We start from the raw sequence: 24,919 nt of genomic DNA, 5'->3' as shown, positions 1-24,919 counted from the left end.
CGTTATGTATCATATTGGATATTTTTTTTTTCGCCCGTAACGCAGGTATGGTGTTGGACGCCCCTGATCTCCTGATCAACATGAGCGTGGGAGGGATGACCTTCCACAGGCTTGCCAACTGCGCACGCTAGGAGATCGCTCGCTGGCGCCAGCACTGCCGTGCCGAGGGTCTGCGCTGTAGCCACATCGTCATATGGTGCGGTGGTAACGATGCCTATGGATGTCGGGGGCCTGCTATAGAAGATGTGGTGGCCACTGTGCCTGCCAACGGGGAAAGTGCACCTTGGCCACATCAGGAAGCCGCGACGTATTTAAGACCGACGTCGTCCACCTGTGAGCTTGTCCAGCTGGCGAGGTGTTGCTCTTGACCTGGCTCTGCTTGCCATTTCCTGATTTTTATCGTCCGTCACACTCTGCGTTTTAATATTAAGAGATACAATAGTTTTGGTGTGCCGCCCCTTGTGGGGTCCTGCTGTCCCGCCATCCGGAATGTATTACGTTTACAATTTCAGTTCGTTAGATTGTCGTCCGATGTCGGAACGTGCCACGTGTAACGTACCTTTATATACAACATTGCCTTGTAGCCTCATGAAAACCAGCTTATTCTCTTAGTTCGTACTTCGTTATGTATCATATTGGATATTTTTTTTTCGCCCGTAACGCAGGTATGGTGTTGGACGCCCCTGATCTCCTGATCAACATGAGCGTGGGAGGGATGACCTTCCACAGGCTTGCCAACTGCGCACGCTAGGAGATCGCTCGCTGGCGCCAGCACTGCCGTGCCGAGGGTCTGCGCTGTAGCCACATCGTCGTATGGTGCGGTGGTAACGATGCCTATGGATGTCGGGGGCCTGCTATAGAAGATGTGGTGGCCACTGTGCCTGCCAACGGGGAAAGTGCACCTTGGCCACATCAGGAAGCCGCGACGTATTTAAGACCGACGTCGTCCACCTGTGAGCTTGTCCAGTGGGCGAGGTGTTGCTCTTGACCTGGCTCTGCTTGCCATCTCCTGATTTTTATCGTCCGTCACACTATGCGTTTTAATATTAAGAGATACAATAGTTTTGGGTTGCCGCCCGCTGTGGGGTCCCGCTGTCCCGCCATCCGGAATGTAGCACGTTTACAGTTGTAGTCCGTTAGATTGTCGTCCGATGTCGGAACGTGCCACGGTAACGTACTTTTAAGTAAAACATTGACTTACAACCTTTTCATAAATGTAACTTATTCTTTGAGTACGATATTTGGCATGAAAATGTATCTTCTGTGCCTGCCTGCGGGAAAAGCAAGTTGTTTGTCCTCAGGATCGTTCCGCGCTTTAACGGGCATGTCTGACCGCCCAGACTGCTCGTGGAACTGGACCTTGGCTTTCCAACCGGAGAATCGTATATACCATTCTTTTAAATGAAGTAAGTGTAGGTACTCAAATAGCTGGCTCTCATCTATCAAGCGGTCTTGTTTGTCCACGAATTGGCATGGCTGTCAGTTCTTCGTTCAGATAAAAGGCATTCTCGTGCACAAGGTGCAGGTTTCTTTACGCTTTTATGTTACATTCATATCTCGCACTATCTCTACTCCAGCGCCATTCATCGAACGTCGCCGCCCGCTGTGGTGGCCTGCGACGTTTGATTTAGAAGTAAGTGCAATATTTAATTTTCTAGTAATGCTTTTATTGACAATACTCTCCAGGAGGTTATCCAGTGGACGTGGTGTTGCTTTTGACCTGTTTGCCTAGCCATCTCCTGATTTCCATTGCCCGTCACACTAAGCAAGGTGGACATCACTGACGTCCCCTTACCATCGACCGTGGACTCTTCCTAATCATGTATCCGTCATTCATCTGTTTGAATTTGCCAAAGCTGACTTGATTACCGTGTGCACGGTGATTCAGTTGGCTTGTCAAGGAATCATCATACATCATCAGCATTCATCAAGTAAAGAACTGCACACCGTGTGTACGGTGATTCAGTTGAGTCTGCAATGAATCATCACACATCATCAGCATCCAGCAAGTAGAAAACTGAACACCGTGTGCACGGTGATTCAGTTGGGTCGTCAAGGAATTATTACACATCATCATCATCCATCAAATAGAAACTGAACACCGTGTGTACGGTGATTCAGTTGGGTCGTCAAGGAACCATCACATCATCAGCATCCATCGAGTTGAAAACTGCACACCGTGTGTACGGTGATTCAGTTGGGTCATCAAGGAATCATCATACATCATCAGCATCCATCAAGTAGAAAACTGAACACCGTGTGTACGGTGATTCAGATGGGTCGTCAAGGAATCATCACACATCATCAGCGTCCATCAAGTAGAGAACTGCACACCGTGTGTACGGTGATACAGCTCCGTCCTGAAATAAGCATTAAACAGCATAACATTTCAAATAGAAACTGAACACCGTGTGTACGGTGATTCAGTTGGGTCGTCAAGGAATTTTTGCACAACATCATCATCCATCAAATAGAAACTGAACACCGTGTGTACGGTGATTTAGTTGGGTCTTCAAGGAATCATTACACATCATCAGCATCCATCAAGTAGAAAACTGAATATCGTGTGTACGGTGATTCAGTTGGGTTCAGTTGAGTTGGGTCGTCAAGGAATTATTGCACAACATCATCAGCCATCAAGTAGAAAACTGAACACCGTGTGTACGGTGATTCAGTTGGGTCGTCAAGGAATCAGCATACATCATCAGCGTCCATCAAGTAGAAAACTGCACACCGTGTGTACGGTGATTCAGTTTCGTCCTGAAATAAGCATAAAACAGCACATAATCTTACAAATAGAAACAGAACACCGTGTGTACGGTGATTCAGTTGGGTCGTCAAGGAACCATCACACATCATCAGCATCCAGCAAGTAGAAAACTGAACACCGTGTGTACGGTGATTCAGTTGAATCCTGACATAAGCATCTAACATCAGTGTCTTCCAATACAAACTGAACACCTTGTACACCGTGATTCAGTTGGGTCTTCAATGAATCATCACACATCATCAGCATCCATCAAGTAGAAAACTGAACACCGTGTGTACGGTGATTCAGTTGGGTCGTCAATGAATCATAACACATCATCAGCATCCATCAAGTAGAGAACTGAACACCGTGTGTACGGTGATACAGCTCTGTCCTGAAATAAGCATTAAACAGCATAACATTTCAAATAGAAACTGAACACCGTGTGTACGGTGATTCATTTGGGTCTTCAATGAATCATCACACATCATCATCATCCATCAAATAGAAACTGAACACCGTGTGTACGGTGATTCAGTTGGGTCTTCAATGAATCATCACACATCATCATCATCCATCAAATAGAAACTGAACACCGTGTGTACGGTGATTCAGTTGGGTCTTCAAGGAATTATCACACATCATCAGCATCCATCAAGTAGAAAACTGAACACCGTGTGTACGGTGATTCAGTTGGGTCTTCAATGAATCATCACACATCATCATCCATCAAATAGAAACAGGGGCGGATCCAGGAAAACTCCAAGGGGAGGGTCATGAATCGAAGTGGTGCCCCTACCTATACCCAAAATTAAAAACTCAACGGATTTCGTCCACTTCATTTTGGTGGTGCCCCCATTTTCAGTTTTTTATTTTTTTTATTTTTAGTCAGTATCTTAACTCTTAGCCACAACCACATTTACCAATTGTAAGCAAGTATATATGAATGTGCTATGTGTATGTATGTTGTGGACGCTGAGTAGTGAGTACTTACCAGGAACGTTATCAGGTAAGCAAATCGTTGTCAGTCCGACGAACTTGACCCTGGCGTCTAAAGGGTCTGTCCTTGACACTTCAGGCTTGTCAGGGGCACCAAAGTCCTTCCAGGGACACCACAAACCTGTCAGGGGCACCTACGGCCTTGTAGGGGCGCCACAGGCCCGCCAGGGGCACCACAGGCCTGCCAGGAAGCAGGGGCACCACAGGTCTAGCAAGTATACACGACAGGCCTGTCAGGGGCACAACGGGCCTGTTGGGCCCATGAGCACCCCTAGGGGCAGGGGCACCACAGTCCTTCCAGGGGCACCGCAGGCCTGTGAGGGGCACCAGCGGCCTAGCAGGGGCACCAGTCAACACAGGCCTGCCAGGGGCACCACAGACCTGCCAGGGGCACCAGAGGCCTGCCAGGAGCACCACCGACCTCGCAGGGGTAGCTTGGGCCTGTCAGGGCCCAGGGGCACCACGGGCCTGTCGAGAGGCACTTCAGGCTTTTCAGGGGCACCATAGTCCTCTCCGGGCGCAGGGGTAGCAGGGGCACCAGAGGCCTGCCAGGGGCACTACAGGCCTAGCAAGGGCACCACTGGTCTATCAGGGGCACCACGAGCCTGTCATAGCCAGGCATCTCAGGCTTGTCAAGGCCCAGGGGCACCACAGGTCTGTGAGGGGCACCAGCGACCTATCAGGGGCACCAGTCAACACAGGTCTGCCAGGGGCGCCACAGACCTGCCAGGGGCACCACAGACCTGCCAGGGGCACCAGAGGTCTGCCAGGGGCACCACCGGCCTCGCAGGGGCACCTTGGGCCTGCCGATGGGCACTTCAGACTTTTCAGGGACACCAGTCCTCTCCGGGCGCAGTGGTACCAGTGGCTTAGCAAGGGCACCAGAGGCCTGCCAGGGGCACCAGCGGCCTAGCAAGGGCACCAGAGGCCTGCCAGGGGCACCACAGGCCTAACAAGGGCACCACGGGCCTGTCAGGGGCACCTTAGGCTTGTCAGGGCCCAGGGACACCACAGTCCTTCCAAGGGCACCGCAAGCCTGTCAGGGGCACCAGAGGCCTGCCAGGGGCACCACAGGCCTAGCAAGGGCACCACTGGCCTGTCAGGGGCACCTCAGGCTTGTCAGGGCCCATGGGGCACCACAGTCCTTCCAGGGGCATTACAAGCCTGTCAGGGGCACCAGAGGCCTAGCAAGGGCACCACAGGCCTGCCATGGACACCACAGGCCTGTCAGGGGCACCACCAGCCTTGCAGGTGCGCCTCAGGCCTGTCAGGGGCACCACGTGCCTGCCGGGGACACTTCAGGCTTGTCAAGGGCGTTACAGTCCTGTCAGGGCCCAGGGGCACCAGGCCCGTGGTGTCCCTGCTAGGCCTGTGGTGCCCCTGGCGGTCCTGTGGTGCCCCTGTCAGGACTGTGATACCCCTGATAGGCCGGTGGTGCCCCTGGCAGGTCTTTGGGCCCCCGGGCCTCAAGGGGGGGGGCCATGACCCATGTGACCCCCCCCTTGGATCCGCCCCTGAATAGAAACTGCACACCGTGTGTACGGTGATTCAGTTGGGTCTTCAAGGAATTATCACATCATCATCAGCATCCAGACAGACTAGCTTACGGGAACCACGCGTCTCCAGGCACACTGGCACAGGTATTAGGAGTGTATTGCTGTATCTGTGAAAAATAGCTTGAAGACTGTTAAGTGCAAAGCGTTATTTACTTTTCATTTAAGTGTAGCAGGAGTAGGTGAATGTGTAATTCCAGTGCATGCTGTGCAGGCGCCCTTATAAATTGTAGTAATTTGCTGAACGCATGAAATTGGATGCGATGTATTGGTGGCATTATTCATGTAATGTTCCTGGTATTCTTATTGTTATTTATAATTATCAGCTTTAAATGGCAAACAGTTCACTGATATTGCTTTCTTTCTGTGATCCACTCTGTATGTGTCCGGGCGCCCGAAAACCCAAGTTATCATCATCATCATGCTGACCCTCATCTCCCTCCCCCTCCACCATTGTGTCAGCTATGTGCCGGCAGGCTCATCCTGGAGTTAACGGAGCTGCGACCAAGGACAATGAAGACCTGAGCTATTGGAGAGCAGCTCCTTGATAATCTTGCTACCAGTCACATGCAAAAGATAAGTGCTTGTGTTCAGTATCCCTGACTTTGTGCTGTGCTTTGCATGTGTGTGATTGTGCGTTGGTGTTGATGTGCTCGTGAGTGCTGTTCAGGGGAGGGGGTGGGGGAGGGGGGGGGCTATAGCTTGTAGACTGGCGTCATTTTTCTGGACACGTTATTTGTTGATATTGTAACATTCATTTCTTTGTACACATTTATTTCTTGATTTTGCTACTTATGATACGTACGGAAAGTCCATAGTACATTCTAGGCTCATCTACCAACCAACGGGTGTCTGAGTAGTAAAGTATAGCGATATTTGCAACCTTTTTGTGACATTAAAAGCCTTGTTTTAGAAGAGCGTTTTTATGTCCCTGCTGCTGGCGTTGTCGTCTTCATTGTGTATAGTGTTTTTTTTTTAATTATGCTCATGTCATCCTTCTTCAGGGTCGTTGCCGGCGGTGGTTCTGGAGACAGCGTGGCGAGCCAGCTGCGGGTCGTCATACGCAGGAAGTAGCAGTGTGATGGCCAGCCACGAGGCGCGCATAAGAATATTGTTAAGAAACAATCATGTCATATCCAGGTCGGTACCTAATTGTGTCCCGTCACGTCACTGGATCAGTGACGTGATTTTAGTTATGTAACCCGCAGACTCTGCTGTAGGGAAGTGGCGTAATGTCAGTTGTGTGACCTGCCCCTAAGTGATAGGCGATAATGGTATGCCCGCGTCCCTGGGTGAGTGGCATGATGAACTATGTGTGTTGTCAGGATGGGATGTGACTAACGTGTCGTTGCAAGGGCCGTGACGGATAGTGGGCCTTAAGCTCGGGCTTGGATTTCTTGAGTAAATTAAAGGGGACAGGCACAGGCTGATGTACAGGTCTCGCGGGCTTTAACGGTAGGTTTTGCACCTAGAAAATATAGTGTACTTCAGGCTATATCATCGTTGTCTTAAGCTTTTAAGTGTTGAAGATGCGATCGACTTGTTGGTTCACAAGCCGGCCATGATCGTGTAAAATGGCTTCATCGTAGATTGATTAGTTTCTAAGATATAACCGGAAATGTAAAGGTGCAAAACCTACCGCTTAATCTCGCGAGAGCCGTACTGTTATTGCTACTGACTGTGCGATAGGGAAAGCTTGTTGTAAGGGAAAGCAGTCGTAACGGTTGCACGGTCGCCGATACTAGTATGTCACGACGGGCGTGACATTTTTATAGCATATTACGGTCGTCGTGACTGAAACGTGACGGTCGTCGTTGCCTGCTGTGACTTGTCGCGGTGTTACAGGTTACGAGTCGCGGGCGTTCGAGCTGACCGTGTCGTCCGGCGGCTCTACGGTGATCAGCGCCGCCGCCGCCGAGATCGTCCGATTCCTGAACTGTTGATGTCAGACAAGAGCAGGAAGGTCCAGGCACGAGACCAGCGCCCTGTTCTGAGGCATCATCCGAAGAAGGTGGCACATTGCACTTGTTCAATTGTAGCGCGAACTGTGTGATAGAATCAAATGACAGGCATAAGTGGGCTGGTGATCAGATCTTATTTTGGAAATCGAGCGTTGTGGAGTGTGAGTCACCCAAACAGTGAGGAATACGCCGGCACGTGACCAGACTGGACCGTCCTCCCGCCCCCGTCCTTCCCAACAGTGGTGGCTGATCTGGGGTTAGTCGTTACGGACGCCCACGGCTTGCCCGCAATTTGTGCTATATGTATTAACGGACGCCCCCGGATTTAGCCCTGCAATTTGTGCTATATGTATTATTTGACGATGATGCCTTGCTTATCGTTGATCAGAGTTGACGCTACGTTACGCACTACGTTACGCTACGTTTGCTTTTTTGGCCAAAACTACGATACCGAATTACGATACGTTATATATTGCTACGTTACTGAATTGCGGTATTTGTTAATTAACGCAGCAAATTATTTTATCGTACTACGTTATGCAATATGTCATCATCCACTACCCAGTGGAAACGGTTAGTCTCTAGTAAGCCAAATACTGCGCACAATGATCGCCGGCTTTGCAGCATCGTCGGTGCGGCGGTGCCTACGCGCTACTCGCTAGATACGCTGGACTTCCGACAGGGAATTCCGTGGGACTCCACAGTGGGAAATCCCCGGTGTCGGTCCGGCCGAAGAAAGACTCAGTGGTATTCATATAGCAGGCGTCTCACATCCGTGTAAACGGCCGGAGGTCTGGTGACGATATGAGTAAACTGAAAAATTATGTACTTTATACAAATACAGCTGACCTGTAATTGCTACGGAATCCATTTCGTAGTTCCTACGTTATTCTGTTATTTTCCGTACTACGCTACCGAAACATCCCAATTACGCTACGAAACGGTACTGACAGCTACGGGTTACCGAAAACTTCAAAATAACGTAACGTAGGCCAACTCTGTCGTTGATGATCGATGATGTCTTGCTTATTACTCTCGATGCACTAATAAATGATAATTGGGAGAGAGGTTGGCAGTGTGGATGGAATCGGCTCTTCGCGTCGGCAGATATGTCTTAAGTATTGATTTGCAAAGCAAATAAGTCTTGCAAATCAGCTTAACTTGGTGTAGCAAAATGACAAGTTGGTGGGGCGCCCCACAAACCACAGGAAGCCCCGCTCCTGGTCGTTATAACACGAGCTGAAACACATGAAATGAATGAATTTGTACTCCGGCACCGTAATTTCCGCCATACAATGCTATATTTTCGGAACTTTGCTATAAAATCAGCATTGATTGGTCATAAAAGTTCCTATCAGATTATGGTAGGTAGGTACCTACACGACCGGCATCATAAGCTGAGTCTGATTGGCTTGTTTCGGTATCGGCAGCATCTTTTGAAGAAATTACAAACCTTCCTGCTTTGAATTTGAATTGAATTATTGAATTGAATTCTAATTCAACTGTGATTTATAGTAATATTTGTCTGTCTCAGAATATCGGTAGTACTGCCACTCTGACGCCCGAGATGATCCGTGTCGCAGTGTCGAAATTCCGCCACTCTATCAGCTGATTTTTGTTCCCGAGTCACGTGACGAACCGGTGCCTCCCTGCGTGGGATGGCCTTGGTGCGTGGCGTGTGGGAATGTCAATGTGTGAATCGGGGGATGTAGGGCTTTGGAATTAGGTTTTGAATAGTGAGCGGGGGCGAGTTGTTTCCCGTTTGGAGACCACATTTTTCTTCTGTTCTGAATGTTTTCCATGAGTGACGGTGTATATTGATGTGCCTTGATTCCACTTCAGGTAATTGTAATGTGAATTCTCGTAATGCTACTGAGCTGTGTACCGTTGAGTAAAGCAAAAGGTTTACAATCAAAGTGACAGCGAAAACCAAAGCCCTTTATACCAGCTAGAGTCATCCAGCGATTCCAACTGATTGTGACATCAGGGCCCTGTTTCACCGGTGATAGCAGCACGCTGCTATCACGTTTCGCGAGCTGACGTCATGTCATGACGCCATACTGCTGACGTTATGGGCAGTTCCGGCGCACGATGGCCGCGACGTTGGCCGCGGCATTAAGTGACGTATGAGACTAATAGTAAGAGTTTACGCAGTCATTAAAGTATATTTATTTTTATTATATATTTTTTTAAGTATGATGTATTTAAAAGAAGTTAGGTTTAAGGAAAATTTGGACGTAAACTTTGAACATTTAGTTGATGACGTAAAACAATATTGCGTCAATCGTGCGCCAGAATTGCCCCTTACGTCAGCAGTACGACGTCATCACATTACGTCAGCTCGCGCAATTTGATAGTAGCTTGCTGCTATCACCGGTGAAACAGGGCCCAGTCATCAGCCAGTGACATCATTTGGAGTTGAGCCCAAGGCTATGTTGAGCCTTGAAGCCATAGACCCGGGAACAGGGGGGGCAGCGGGGGCGCTTGCCCCCCAACTTGAGAGCCGAGGGGGCGGCGCCCCCTCAACATTGAGGCAGCGAGAAAGGATCTTTCCTCGCTTTTCCGGACTTTTTCCTTCTTGTTTCCTTTATAGGTACATCTAAACATCAACACACGGCATTTTCCTTGCCATGATCTGAGTGGTTTCTGCTGATACAGTATCGACTTGACAACATCTATTATTGTCATCCCGCTTTGGTTTGGGCCTGACCTTGGCCATAAGTTTGGCAGACCAGCTTTTATACTGGACCATTTTGAGTCAACTTTGAGAAAAATGTATATAACGTACAACGGTGGTAAAATCCGTAAAATCGTTGCTATAGGCATAGCACATTTTACCCGCTCCGGGTGCGAGGGAGGGGTGTGGGGAAATGAGTACCTACACTGACGTGGCGCCCTCGGAAGGCCGATATGGGATTAAAGCTCAGCGACACTAAGAACTTGTATGGTGCCTTCGGTTATCGGTAGCACCCTCAGAATCACCGGCGTAGGGCCCTCAGAGCCGCTGGTAAGGGGCCTTTAGAGGCACTGGTGTGGGCCGTGGGGCCGTCATGCAGGTGCCGGTGTGGTCGCTCAGAGTTGCTAGTGTGATTCTCTCAGAGGCGCCGATGAGGGTCCTTACAGGCGTTGCTGTGGGCCCTCATAGACGCTGGTGTGGAGCCGCGACAGACGGGAGTGGGGCCTTTAGAGCTCCTGACGCGAACCCTCTACAAGCCGGCAGGGGGTTCTCAGTGACCGGCAAGGGGCCCTTAGGCCGGCAGAAGAGGTTTTGCGGGGTTCTTACTTAGAGACCGGCACGGTACTGTCAGACGTCGGTGGGGCCCTCAGAGTCACCGGTGTGGGGCCCTCAAAAGTCATCAGTGCAATGGGTGGCCTTTAGATGCGCAGGTGTTAGGACTTTAATAGGCACTGGTGTAGGCACTCAGAGTTGGGCGTGTGAAACCCTCAGAGACACCGGTGTGGGCCCCCCTCATAGGCGCCGATGAGGGCCCCCAAAGTTACCGTTATTTGGCCCTCAGAAAAATAAGTATGGGACCATCACATGTGGGAAATGCCCCTAGAACTGGCCCCTCAGAGGCCGGTAAGAACTCTTAGAGGCCAGTAACGGGCCTTTGGAGACCACCGAGGGGCCCTTAATTAAAACCGCAAGAGGTCCTCAGAAGCCGGTGTGAGGCCCTTATGGAGATCTTAGTGTGGCTATTTAGGGCCCATGAGGTGCTCTAACGAGCCCCATGGGGCCCTTCTGAGTCGAAATATGGCCATCGTAACCTTCAGCGGTCAAATGGCGCCGCAGGGCCCTTCGGACCCGAGGGTCCCTTTGAACCCGATGGGGGGGGGGGGGTACGTGTCCCCTTAGACCCCTAGCTACCACTGTTAGACCACTGTTTCATATGCATCATGTCAGGTATTTTAGGCTCGCCCCCCCAACTTGAAAATCGTTCCCGGGCCCCTGCTTGAAGCCCCATCAATGGCTCATATAAATTAGTAATTTTTGAAGCACTGTAGTAAGAAACCAGTGAAGGCTGTTCCTAAACTGAATACATAATCAGAAAGGGCAGACATTTATCTGCAAATTATCTTTTACATGTTTTCGTTAAAACTTTGGCTTTTTTCACAAAGGCGTAAAAAACCTCCCCATGCTTCCGCAGCCTCCCGCTCCGCCCATGTGTCTGTCAAACATAACATAACTGTCTAACATAGGTAGGTAGTTAGTGTTTTTGGAGCCATGCAGAGATAGGGGACAACATGGGCCTGTTTGAAACCAACATGAGGCTGGTTTCATGAACAGAAAATTTTAGGCTGTGGCTGAATAAGTAATATGAGGCTGACTGATGATTATTGTTTTTAACATCATTGGCTAATTTTGCTTGGAGGGCAAATTTTTGTGCAGGTGTTTGCTGTTTATCCTCACCCCCACATCTTAGCATTGAGTACATAATTGCTTTGGTTTCATAATAAATTTTTATTAAAGCACCTTTCAGGTCTATCTGCTTCAGACAGATAGACAGACATAACTTTATTTTAGACCATACTGATCTATGGAAAAATCCCCTTATACCTACCATAAAAACTCACACAAACACACATGCTAAAAAACACACTGGAGTTTGCATAATGCATGCCAAATTATGAAAAATGCCTCTTTGAGCTATCAGAGCCTGGATGAATCACACCCATATTTAATATAAAAGACTAAGTGCTGATTAACTGGTGTGGCTCAGCACATGCCAATGAAATAGGCATGGAAATAGTCTTGTGGATAGCCTTATTTCATTTGGATCATGTTGTTTTCTATAGTTTTATTGGCAATGAGTGGTCGAACTGAAAGATTTTAAGCGAGTTAACCCTTTCCAGCCGAGGGAGTTGCCGCCTCCCCTCATAGGTTTTTTCGCGATAGCTCTGAACACGCTGGCGATGGAGAGCTGAAACTTGGCATACTTGACCTTTGATTCAAGCCACATCTTCTGACACCAAGTGCATTTTCGGGTCAGGTCAGGTCACTGACCTATGATGTCATAAGTAAACCTCTGCAGTCTGCACGGTCTTAACCCGCGCCCCGTAGGGGGGGGGGGCGAAACGGCCCCCCCCCTGTCCTTTTCGGTCGATATCTCCTAAACGGCTGGAGATATCGCCACTAAACTTTCAGGACCCCTCCGGGCATCAATTTTACACATTGTGACCAAAAAAAATTCCGGAGGCTATGATAGGTTGGCCACAAATGACGTCAGAGTGACGTCATGTTCTGTCATTTTCGACCGAAAAAGACCTTCGCGAGAAGACCTGTCAGGCCTACAGCTTTGAAGATACAGAAAAATGATCAAGACATAAAAGGTGTAGAATTGACAGGGCTACAAAACTGCTATCTCGGATTTTTGAAATTTTTGAGTTGTGACCCCAAAAAAATAAAAAAATGCTTTTTTTATATGTTAGCCAAAAAATCCAAAAAGTTTTTTGAGTTTCGAAAAAACGGAATATATGTGATAGTACCTACTGACTTCTATCTACATACCAAATTTCAGATCGATACCTCGTTTTTTGGCCAAGTTATAGCGAAAAAACTGTTCAAAAATGATGACGTCAAATTTTCAAACTCAATTTTTGGCAATTCTAGACCTCGTAGAGCAAAACAAAGACCACGATTAGACTCCCCGTGACGAGCTGCATCGAATCGATACCCATTTTATGCAAAAATATCAACTTTGAAATTTGACCTAATTTGACCTGACCTTGACCTGACCTTCACCAAAACGTGACCTAGGCTGGCCCCAAAGGCTGCCTAACCCACATAATCGCATTTGTCATGTAAAATGGACCATAAAACATGTATCACACGACACTTTCATATTGTGACCCCCGGTGACCTGACCTCGCTGTGACCTGACCTGGTATCAGTGACCTCAGATAGCAAAGTATGTGTTTGACGAACAATGTACCATCGATGGTTTTCAATAAATTACCAATTTACTCGATTTCACAACACATTTCTTGAAATGCCTGTGAACGGTGAAAATCTGACCTTTGACCTGACCTGTGACGTCATCGGTTTGACCTAGGTCAATGAAATTTGGTCACAAGGTAGTTCCCGGGTGGGGCTATCGAACGCCGTTTGAATTTTGAAAATCGGCCGGTAACTTTCCGAGATCTTAGGGGGGGCCGAAACGCCCCCCCCCCCCCCCTACGGGTGGTAGGGTCCGCCGGTAGCCCTACGGGGCGCGGGTTAAGATGTCGCAACTTCGCAACGCCCTCACTGCCAGAGTAGCTTTCACAGTGAGATGAAACTTACAGGACCTAGTATCCTTTAGGAGTCTCACAAGTCACAACTTGTATATCTCTGATTTTTCCTAAAAGTCATATGAGGTCAGGTCATTTTCGTGACCTCACCATTATATAGACACTTTTTTTTAAAACCCCACATCTGTTCTCCGGTGAATTTCCGGGAAGCACGAAAGATCTCTTTTTAGAAGTGTCCAATCGTCCGATCCTGATCAAATTTGTGTGTTCGTAAGCTTGCTCTGGCATTGCTTGATCTGCCAAGACAGACAAACTTGAGAAAAATCGAGTGACTGTACCTTTTTTGAAGGTTTCTAAACAACTTGTCTGAGCTTTACGGGAGAACAAATGTGGGGTTTAAAAAAAAGGTGTCGATATAAGTCAATGAAAAAAAAATGAAAACTGCTATTTTGGCGCCAGGAACGATCTCAAACTATCTCAACCACGCGGGATCGTGATTTCATGCAATCCTTGCTAGTTTCAATGCTTCACTTTTGCATTGTTGACCTTGCGTGACGTGGCCGTCATTTATAACGTCACTAGGGTCATAAGAGTTTTCATCAATAACTCCTGATCAAATTGAGCTAGCGAGTCGGAAAAGCTACCAATGGACTCGGGAAGGACTCGAATGATATGCGACATGACCTCCTTCGACGTTCGTGACCCAGACCTGGGGGCTCTGACCTGACCTGACTCGAGATCAACACCTAAAGTTAACCTCACCCAAACAAAAAGTATACCATTCGACGTGCCTGAGCAAGGCCAACACGATGCTATTAAAATCGCGGCTCTGCGATCATTTTTTTGCGAAGTAATTCGCCAAAAACTGAACTTGTACCTTGGGCCACTTGACCTGACCTCAGAGGTCACCAGTTGACCTGAGACCTTAAAATCGGGCCCCAATCGCTGCATCTCATAACGGCGCACACGCTCGTTTTTCCGCGACGCTCTAGCTCCATTAGAGGCGAAACGACGAGGGGGTCGTACCCGCCCCCCCCCCCCTCGGCCGGCGCGTATGTAGAAAACCAATAGGTCCGGCGAGGGTTAACCTAAAGCAAGGCAAGGTTGATCCCGCAGATGTCGCACACGGGAGGCCTTTTTGTCCGCCGCGGAGTGTTTTGGTAGAGTGTAAATGGTCTGTGCTGGTCCCGGTGACACTGTACTGAGGCTGTGCGCGCCGCTGACCGCCAGGGTATGCCGCTGCTGACCGAGCTGTGCGGCTGCTTCCGGCGCCGGCCCGAGGAGGTGCGTGAGCTCGACTACCGGCACTGCTCGCTGCGAGACGTGCCCGGCGAGGTGTTCACCTTCGAGCGCACTCTGGAGGAGCTCCACCTGGACTCCAATCAGGTGGGGACGTGGAGACAGTCGTTCGTCGAGTAAATGTCTTATTCCGAATACCTAATAACAATCGGCACTTATCATACCCTGAGTGTTGCGATATTCTTATTTATTTTTTCTGCCTAATTATGCCTACACTTTCTGTAACGCCCTTGTTTCATATGACAAGCTTGTTTTCCTACAGGTCTGCGACTTGCCAGTCTCACTGTTCCATTGTCACAGTCTCAAACATCTGGGTTTGAGCGACAATGAGCTGCAGACTCTGCCGCCCGCCGTCGCATCTCTCATCCACCTGCACGTCCTGGATGTCAGCAAGAATGGTGCGAAATAGACGTGTATATTCTGGAATCTGGGGACCGTGAGGAGTAAATAAGCCAAATAAGATTTCGGTACCTACGTCGTGAAGTCGGGAGCCTTTTATCAGGTCCGTTAGGTCCTGCACTTACTGTAACATAATGCTGGTGTCATTACTATTTCATCACCATGATATACCTACCCACTTCTAGCAAAAAGGCACTCCAACGATATGTTTCTTTTCAGCGATTACCACCATCCCTGACAACATTAACGGCTGCAAGCAGCTGCGCTCGGTGGACGCCAGTGTGAATCCTCTGGCGCGGCTACCGGACGGCTTCACCCAGCTGCTGGCGCTGCAGGAGCTCTACCTCAACGATACATTCCTGGTGGGTAGACGACCGGCCGAATAGCCTTCTTATTTCAGATGTGACCTCTCAGTTAATCGCTACGCTTCGTTTGGGGCAGTTCATCGACTGATTGAGTGTTACCGAGTGGCTCATACGGAACATATTCTGCCTTTTTACTACTCCTAAATTGTTACCTATCAGATGATCGTTCCTGTTGCTCTCCTGTCGTCATCTGTCCGGACCCGCTGACGTTCTGTGTCCGTCCGCTGCAGGAGTATCTGCCGGCCAACTTTGGCCGTCTGTCGCGACTCCGTGTGCTGGAGCTGCGGGAGAACAGGCTCACCTCGCTGCCCAAATCCATGTCGCGGCTGACCCATCTGCAGCGCCTCGACCTCGGCCAGAACGACCTCAGTCAACTGGTACGTGTGAGCAACTTCAGTCAACTGGCATGTGCCAACGACCTCAGTTAACTGGTATGTGTTGATGACCTCAGTCAAATTGGTATGTGTGAACGACCTCAGTCAAATTGGTATGTGTGAACGACCTCAGTCAACTGGTACGTGTGAGCAACTTCAGTCAACTGGTATGTGCCAACGACCTCAGTCAACTGGTATGTGACGACCTCAGTCAACTGGTACACTCGGGGGCAGATTGATGTTCCACCACTCCCTACCCATCGGGCTCCCATGGATCAGAAGTGGCTGCTGCCAGTGTTGCCTGCCCTCAGCACTGCATAGCACTGCCTGCCAGTGCCAGTGCTGCCAGTGCTGCCACTGGCAGCAGCCAGTGCTGAGCCATGGGAGCGCGATGGGTAGGGAGTGGTGGAACATCAATCTGCCCCCGAGTGTACGTGTGAGCGACCTCAGTCAAACTGGTATGTGCCAACGATTTCAGTCAACTGGTATGCGATTTTGCGTAATCCGACTACCGAAACGTTGGTCTTGGGCGAGGTTAGAGATGAATGGTTTGAATGATTAATTGGAGGGGACTGATTTAATTAGATGAGAAGTGAGAACCGACCCAAAACGGAGTTTTTACGCGATGTGCAGACTCAGATTTTTTACCTTCCCTGTCTTCCTCGACTCTTCTCTGATCAGTGATCACATTTCCCGATCGATTGATCGATCGACCCTCTGATCACATCCTTTGCCGATGTTGCAAAGCCTTGATTGCTACATAGTTCTTCCCCTGTTTCAGCCGGAGGTGGTGGGCAGCCTAACCGCCCTGACGGAGCTTCTGTGCGACTTCAATAAGATCAGTCGCCTCCCGGCCCTGCTGGGACAACTCACCCGGCTTCAGCACTTGGACGCCTCCAACAACAAGATCAGCTTCCTGGCCGACGAGATCGGGAACTGCACACAGCTCGTCTACCTTCAGCTGTCGGCTAACAACCTACGGGTACGTATCGAGTCGCTCATCAGCTGATGTTTGAATGACTTGAATGACATGCATGAGAATGAAAGGACATGTGCACTGTGCAGCTATCGGACTGCAAACGGCCGCGGCTGAATGCTAGCCAAAACGTTCAAATAATGAAATGTTTCCTCTATATGCACGGTTCATAGTTACATCATGTGTAATAAATCTTCTCACGATTCTCAAAATAATCAAAATAAGCTTGATTTATCTCTAATAAATAACGCTTCTTTTTTCTCCTTCAGACGCTTCCTGAATCATGCAGTTTGCTCACCCGCCTGATAACGCTCAAAGTGGACGACAACACGCTGACGTCTGTACCGGAGAACCTGGGTCACATCAGTGACCTGGAGGAGCTGATGGCGAGTCACAACGACCTGACCCGACTGCCGCCGTCGGTCGGTCTGCTGCGCCGCCTCACCGACCTCAACCTGGACAACAACCTGCTGCTGCAGCTGCCGCCGGGTGAGACCAGGGCGATCGGGCGGTCAGTACTAAACTGATGGTGGTCCATTTGGACTGTGCCTACTGACTGGGGTGTAGTGTTTCAATTAAGTGGATCGCTGCCTATCCCAACAGTATGGACGGGAAGACGTAAATCTCTGATACCTCGAACTGGTTATGGCACCGAGGTGGAGTGCTCGATATTTGCGTATCATTTTGTAACATGTCTCGTATCCTCGGCTGTGAACCACCTCAGCTAACCGATTGTCTGTCGTTTGTCTGCAGAGCTGGGCAGCTGCACATCTCTGCGTGTGCTCAGTGTCCGAAGTAACCGGTTGACGACGGTGCCTGCCGAGCTGGGACACCTCTCCACACTGAGGGTGCTGAACCTGTGCAGCAACCGCATCTCGCATCTGCCGTGCTCCTTCACCAAACTGCATAACCTGCAGGTAAGATTTGATTTGATGTGTTGTTATTTGCTTCATAATTTTAGCTCGAATGTTTGAATGAACGGATTAATAGAGCCGGAGCCCACGCCAAGCAGCGCTTGTTGCGGACCCTTACCGTCCGATCGCGCTATGCCAGGTAACGGGAGAATTTAGATGCCAAAGTTAGCGTGCCCATGAAAGCCGGACACGGTCCGTCTCGCTCGACTGACTTCAACTGGCTGCCGCTGGCCGGCTCCCACCAACCGCAGACCGTCCCCGTTAGGAGTGTCATATGTCGAGCGCCGGAGCCATTCGAACCGGGCTCTCACTACCTGGAGTTCAGTTCCCTACCAACTGAGCTATGGGACGGACAGTATTATGTTTCATCTGACGTATCATTTCATGACGACAAAGTCCAATCATAATCTTTTTGCTTGAGTTGAACTGCCTTTGAAGCCGACTCTTCGGTGCGCTGCAGTGTTTCATTTTTCAGCCTTTTTGGTGGCAAATCACACCTAATGGGGAAAATATTTTCATCTCTAAAATATGAATGACCAACTTTACTTCATCTCTGAAAAGAGTTTCATGTATTCCCAACAGCCAGTTCACTTGTCACTTGACAGTTGATGCACCCACATCCTTTTGTTCCACACCCTGTCAAGATCCTGACATGAAATCCTGGTTTATCAATTAGCATAGAAATTGGCATTACACCATTTTGCAAAAATACTGCAGTTATTTACTTTCTTTTTTTTTTCATCCTAAGATTTTTTTCTTCATCGGCACACCCAACCAATATCCAATTTTAGAACACTGGTGCGCTGCGAACGTCCACCATGACGTAGGGTTATGCTTTTTTTTTACCATTTTCTCATCAACTCGTTGCTACGAGTGCTACGAATTTTACGATAACTAGCTATTTTAACAGACTGGGTGTAGTTCGCTGATAAGGGATGGCGTTTTTCACTTGGTTGGAGTTCATTTTTATATCGTTTTTTTTTTCTGTGATCCATCAGGCGCTGTGGCTGTCACCAAACCAGAACAAGCCGCTTGTGCGTCTACAGTCTGAGACGCTGCCCGGCTCGGGGCAGCGCGTGCTCACCTGCTTTATGCTGCCCCAGCACGACGATCCTTCGCCGGACGACGACGGAGGTACGAACACGTTACCCGACTGCAGAAATTAGGCTACAATATCCGTCAGACTATTTTGTTGCATGTTTATTTAGTTCAGTTGTTTCATTTAGTTCCCGTGATACTATTATAGCAATAACGATCCTTTCAAATGCACTATAAGCTATTGTATCTTTTTTGCTTGCGAATATCGTGTCACGTCTTGCTAAACGACTTAGCTCCCATTAATCGTGATAACAAGCGGCCTTATGCAATTTACAGTTATGCATCTCGTATGAACTTATTCCAACCCATCAACTGAACCACCCAACCCTGCCGTGTTTTCACAGACTGTCACGACACGCTGCGTCTGCGGCCGCAGCAGCTCGCCGCCTTGGAGGCCGACCTGGCCGCCCGCTCTCACATTAAGTTCGCGTTCGATCACTCGTCCGAGCCGACTGTGCAGGGCCGGCTGTTACGCGCGCCCACGCCCTACCCCAAGGAGCTGCGGGAGCTGGCCAAGCACGCACGCAACCTGCAGAAACTGGAGCGGCGGCCGGAGCATTCGCTAGTGGTAGGTGTTTCGGGCCTGCTGTGGCCGGGACATCGAATTTCCTGTGTCCCTTTTGGGAAGTAACACTGTTTTCCTTTGAGCTTATTGCGGTGGTAATAGCTTCTTGCTTTTCGTTTTGTGGTGTTTTGGTTTTTTTTTCATTTTCTTTCCTGCTTTTGTATCAGTGACTTTATTGGTTATTTGTCCTTTGTCTCGTTGCTTTTTTTTAAGGTTGTTTTGTTTGGTTTGTTTTGCTTGCACGCGTGGTTTCCTTTGCGCAGAACGGGGAGCATGTTGTGTCCCAGGCCAGTGCTGGTGGGGCTGAGCCGACGGAGGCTGCCCCGGCTCGGGACGCCCCGGCTGGGGATAGTGCGGCACAGCCGGCAACCGTCAGTGACACCAAACCCACTGACACCGCCGCGAGTGTAAAACAGGGTAAGACCACCACCCACACATACACGCTGGTATTGAATAAACTTCGGAACAGTGTAGAAGAACGCGGCTCGTCAGAAGCCTGTGTGTTCGATTGCGCACTCGTAAATCTTATCATCCGTAATGCCCATGCCTAGCGCCAGTCGGCTGAAATAATTTCGCTACCATAAAAAATATTATTCGTTATTGTGGTAATTTCATGAAAAAAACTCCGATAAATAAATAGTAGATTCATCCGATTTTCGATGATAGTGCACTAAACGGTCATAATGCAGAAAATGCAGACGTGCGTTTGTAGTCTGTCCCGCTCGTATCTTACGTACTGCGTGTGTTCGTTGTGTTACAGCGAATGAGCGGATCGGTACCAGTCCCCCGCCCTACCACATCGCCGCTGTCCACTCACGGATGGCTGGGGAGTTTGCCGCCGCTGCCCCCGCCCCCGCCAACAGCCACCACATGCTCAGTAAGTGTTCGCACCTTAGCCTGGACGCGCATGTCCTCTGTAGCTGAACTAAATGCCTGCATTATACGGGCAACAAGCATGATGATTTTGCCTCATTATTATGTTGCCGGTCAGACAGGCAGGTATTTTCAGTTGATCCTTGACAAGATGCCGGTGTTTGCAGATATGTCCCTGGACACGCCTTCCGAGCGGCACCCGCCTTCTGCGCCGCTTCGGCTCAACGAGACATTCGACCTGGCGGACCTGGGCCGGCCGGAGGCGGCAGGGCGACGACCGAACGCCGAGAGTCGCCTTCAGCCCACACAGGAGGAGACCGGCCCGCCGATCGAATACAAACTGCCGCCCGAAGAGACTGACCCGCCGCCGTTGAGGTCGAATGGAAAATCGCCGAATTCGGAAGCGACAGATTTTCGAAATCTGGGGTATGCTGGTTCACAATTTTCCCATTCAAAGAGGCTGAGTTCCACTAATGGCTTCGAATTGAGCAATGGTGGTGCCGTGAATCACTCACCGGCTGTGTTTCGGAGTTCAATCAGACAAGAGCGGACCGAGTCTTCAGAAAAAGGTGCAGCCGGTGAGACGGAGCGTCCGGCACCCTCTGACGACTCTCCGTACGAGCGACCGATCGTCAGCTCTGCGGCCGGACCAACGACGGGTCCCGGCGGCCCGCAACTGCTCTCCACAATCAGCCAGATCACCGACTACGACTCGAGCACCTCAGACAGCGCCGAGGCGGCGGCAGCAGCGGCGGCCGGCCGGGCTCGCGGCTCGCCGCTGCGGGTGGTGCTTGCATCTCGTATCCCCCGCAGGCTGAGCAGTCCTGGACTGCCGGGGGTTCCGCTACCCGCTACTGCAGCCGCGGCGGCTCGAACCCGCGGCTCAACGGCGGCAGGTGGGGAGCCTGGCCCACCTGCCGGTCACCGGGCGTCCTCCGCTAGCCACGATATGTCTCCTCACCTGGGACGAAATTCTCCCGCTGTCGCCGACACTACTCATAGCGGATTGCCTGCTCCGAGTGGTCTTCCTGCGCCGCGCGGCAGACAGTGGACTCCTCAGTACGCCAACGGCCCAGGGCGGCCATGGGAGCGACCCTCCGGTCCTCTCCCCGCCTCTGCGGAGAGACGGAAGTCGCCACGGCGCGGATCGCTACCAACGGATCGCTCTCCCAACCAGCGCCCATCAGAAACATCTGCGACGGACGCTGTGGGAGTGACAACCCGCGGCGGGCGCCCTGTCCCAACCGATCAGCAGGGCGCGGAGACGGGGTCGGTGAGCGGTGCTCCCTCAGACTCCCAGCAACCGTCGCCGGCACCGCGCCGCTGGTCCAACATGACAGGAACTAGTGGAGTGCCGGCACCTGCCGCTCGTTGGACAGGGCCCCCGGTCAGCGGAGCGCAGACTCCGACCGGACGCGGTGGACCGCCGGCGCAGCAGCAGGCGGTGGAGAGAGTCGACACGCCGACAGGTTTGTGGCTTGTAGTCAACGCATGTGACTTATTAGTTGCCGTGTGATTCCCGTCTGTAAAATTAAGTGTCATGTGTCGTATAGTTCACGCAGCTGTAAGTCTGTGTTGGTACGCGCTCGGTAGTACTGCTTCGTCAATGGTAAACGACTTTTATGTATGGCCTGACTGAGTACTGAGTGCATACATTGAGACTTTTGCGTGGTTTTACAGGCGTCGGCGCGGCCCCATCACCCGTCGGAGGCGCCGCAGCACGCCGCTCGGCCGTGCCCGCAGTACACGGTCGGTCCACCTCCCGGATCCCAGTGTCGACCCGTCCGGGTCAGGTGGCGGCGTCTCCCTCTCCGGCCGCCCGTCACGGCTGGCCGCTGCCGCCGCCCACCGCCGGCTGGCATCAGGTGAGCAGCCAGCGGCCCCGACACCGCCCCGCACATAAAACGGTGAAATGGACTCGCCTGATTCGTACAGCTAAACTGACATAAAATAAGCTGGGTAAACTCATTACAGAACAGTTTCTGTTTTTGTTCTAGATGGAGCTGACCATTGAGAAGAATCCCGGGCTGGGGTTCAGCATCGCGGGTGGATCTTCGAAGGGAGGCCATTCAGGCAAGGTAAGCCGCCTCCGAGTGCAGATAATTGTGGAAACGGGTTTGAGCATACAGATATGCTGCCTTGTAGCCATTATGAGTCTTATTGCCAATGCCATGGCTCCGGTAATCGCACCACAGACCCCAGAAAGGCCAAAATGATAGCTGACTAGCTGTAGACGCTGAAGAGTTTTCTGCGTGGTCCGAGACAATATGGCGTGTTCTTTCCATCCACTTTTACTGTAGCAACTGCCGCGAAAGTGTTTGTTCTCTGGCAAAATCTACTCCGGACACGGTACAATGCCACGGCTGTCATTTTTATGCCGAAAACCGCTTAATTGTTCGAAAATTCAACCTTTTCTTGCAATTGTGTGAACACTTGCTTACCTTTTATTGCCGTCGCAGGGTGTGTACATCAGTCGAGTGCACGCCGACAGTCCGGCCTGGGGTGTGCTCCGTCCCGGCGACCTGCTCCAGGCCGTCGACGACTGCGACCTCAGCGCCGCATCGCACGAGCACGCCGTCAACGCCATCGTCAACACGGGCTCCAGCGTGCGACTGCGACTGCTGCGGCCGGCCGCCGTCCAGTGAGTGGGTCTCGGGACAGACGGCTGGGGGTGACCAGCGATCAACGAGCTGCTGACGGGTCAGAGAGCTATTGACAGACACCAGGAATGCCCAGGGGATCACTGAGGGACGCTGGCAACTTGGGAAGTGCTCTGACCTTGCACCTGTCCTGTCAGAGGCTGTTACAATACGAGTGACTGTCCTGATTTTACGAAGCTCCCGTCTTCCAGAGCGGTTTCTCGCGCCGTAGCAATCATAGAGGGTTGTTGATTTATCGTTTGTTTGAAAAGACTCATGAAATCAATGAACGAATGCTGAGCTAGTCAATTTCATTCGTAGAAGTTTTTCTACGATTGGCGGATTTGACCGCTCTTCTTTAAACTGTTCTGCATTCTCTTAACTAGTGTATAATTTTCTCAAATCCAGTCTAGTAACATCGAAGTTGCGATGGTTGGTGTGTATTACACTTTTTATTGCTACGTGCCCTCGTGCTGCTCTGGAAGATCCGCTTCGCAGCACCTCGCTCTGTACCCAAGTCGGTCGGCTAGAATCATCCAAAGATCTGCGCTCTCGCGTTTTATGTTAGAACCTCATTGTCGGTGGGCCAGTACCGTTCTATGCTTGTATGCATGTGTGAAGGCTCGACTATTCTGTCTTTCAATTATCATGTAATCAATTAGAATCATTGAGAGTCTCATCTTTTCACGTCAGCTCACATTCTCACTTTTCGCATCGTGTCGCTAGTCTTAGCGCGGCGTGTCTGGGTCGGTTGACCGCTAATTACAATGATGCTAATCTTGTGCAATGTATGGCACGTCATTGTGCTAACCTGAAACATATCTTTTGTATCTGCAAATGCACTGTGCTTCCACGATAATGTTCACTTGGCAGTTAATGTCGGGGAGATAGCTTAGCTTACCTAGGTAAAGCCTAGGAGGTAGCTAAGTCTGAATTTCGCTCCTTTTGTTGAATTTTTGCGCTCACGCTAGACTTACGTTTCATCGGTGCGTGAAATGACGTGTGTGAAATCAAACTTTCACGTTTTTATCAATGTGCACTGTACGGTGGTGAGTGGAGTATTTTGGGTTATTGCTGATCACGATCAAAATGTGTCAAGTTTCCAAAGAGTAGATATTGTACAGAACACATGTTTTTTTTTTCTCGTTTTGGTGAGCTCGTACGGTCTGGAAAACGCGCATGAGAAACCTGTGATGACTTTGAACCTGCATTTCCTGCCCTTTGTTCCAGCAAGATGTACGTTAAGTTGTGTGCATGTAGGTTTATGCTTAGAGTTTAGGATGCTGTTTCTTTTTTTTGGAAGGGGGAGGGACTGAGCGGGGTTTGATAACTAGTTTTTTTTTTACAATTACCAGTTATGAATATGTTATCATCGCACCGAATGCATCTCTCTGACGTCTGACTCTCGTGCTTTTTTAATGCGTACTCATCTATCATTCAAACGTGTCATCTCATCTCTGTAAAAGTCACTGACGCGATTGTTGACACCTGAATCTCCGTCACAGGAACGTTCCGTCCGCCGCTCGGTGACGTTTATGGGAGGGCAAGGCTTGTGTCTTACTGACTATCTTGGTTATGTATGTTCACCGATCTTTCAAGTGCTTAAGGCCTAGATGCGATTTTTGCCCGTTTTATGTCGTCACTCGTCAACGCTGCATGACTTGCTTTTGACATTTGACATTTTCACAACGATATCAGCGCTTATGTTAATGCATTCTAGTTTATTATATGCTCAAGGTGATGTAATGTGTATGCAATACAAGGTGTAGGCCTGCACCGCACCGTTACCTACATTTGTTTGGTGCACTGGGTGCGGGGCATCCACACAATAGAATGTCATATGGTCTCTGAACTGAACCTATTCAGCAGCAAATTGTCTGGATATTGTGCGAAAAAAGCATTGCTTTTACTTACAGCTTGCTTC

At 50.0% G+C, this 24,919-nt stretch overlaps 1 protein-coding gene across 2 annotated transcripts; it reads left to right on the top strand.

The window, feature by feature from the left end:
- Nucleotides 1-8,849: 8,849 nt before the first annotated feature.
- LOC122379766 (protein lap1-like) lies at nt 8,850-24,786 on the top strand. 2 transcript variants are annotated; one of them, XM_043362206.1, is made up of 16 exons: nt 8,850-8,929; nt 14,724-14,879; nt 15,055-15,190; nt 15,411-15,553; nt 15,787-15,933; nt 16,712-16,912; nt 17,176-17,395; nt 17,660-17,823; nt 18,819-18,954; nt 19,263-19,486; nt 19,747-19,900; nt 20,244-20,360; nt 20,524-21,825; nt 22,037-22,221; nt 22,354-22,434; nt 22,816-24,786. In XM_043362206.1, the coding sequence occupies exons 1-16, from the start codon at nt 8,921-8,923 to the stop codon at nt 22,999-23,001; spliced, it is 3,561 nt and encodes a 1,186-aa protein (XP_043218141.1). In that variant the 5' UTR covers nt 8,850-8,920; the 3' UTR covers nt 23,002-24,786. The 2 variants fall into 2 exon arrangements, with proteins under 2 accessions (XP_043218141.1, XP_043218142.1); XM_043362207.1 differs by having other exon boundaries at nt 8,913-9,104.
- The last annotated feature ends 133 nt before the right edge of the window (nt 24,787-24,919 follow it).

The sequence above is a fragment of the Amphibalanus amphitrite genome, unplaced genomic scaffold (genome assembly GCF_019059575.1).
Source record: "Amphibalanus amphitrite isolate SeventyFive unplaced genomic scaffold, NRLGWU_Aamphi_draft 000084F_arrow, whole genome shotgun sequence".
Classification (NCBI taxonomy): Eukaryota; Metazoa; Arthropoda; class Thecostraca; order Balanomorpha; family Balanidae; genus Amphibalanus; species Amphibalanus amphitrite.
The sequence above is the reverse complement of the archived record's forward strand: the minus strand, read 5'-3'. Positions and strand labels throughout refer to the sequence as shown.

Excerpts from the sequence above, each read along its gene's own strand:
- LOC122379766 (XM_043362206.1), top strand. Across the intron at positions 14,880-15,054 it reads TCCACCTGGACTCCAATCAG|GTCTGCGACTTGCCAGTCTC; the intron begins GTGGGGACGTGG and ends GTTTTCCTACAG. Across the intron at positions 19,487-19,746 it reads GGCCGGAGCATTCGCTAGTG|AACGGGGAGCATGTTGTGTC; the intron begins GTAGGTGTTTCG and ends TCCTTTGCGCAG.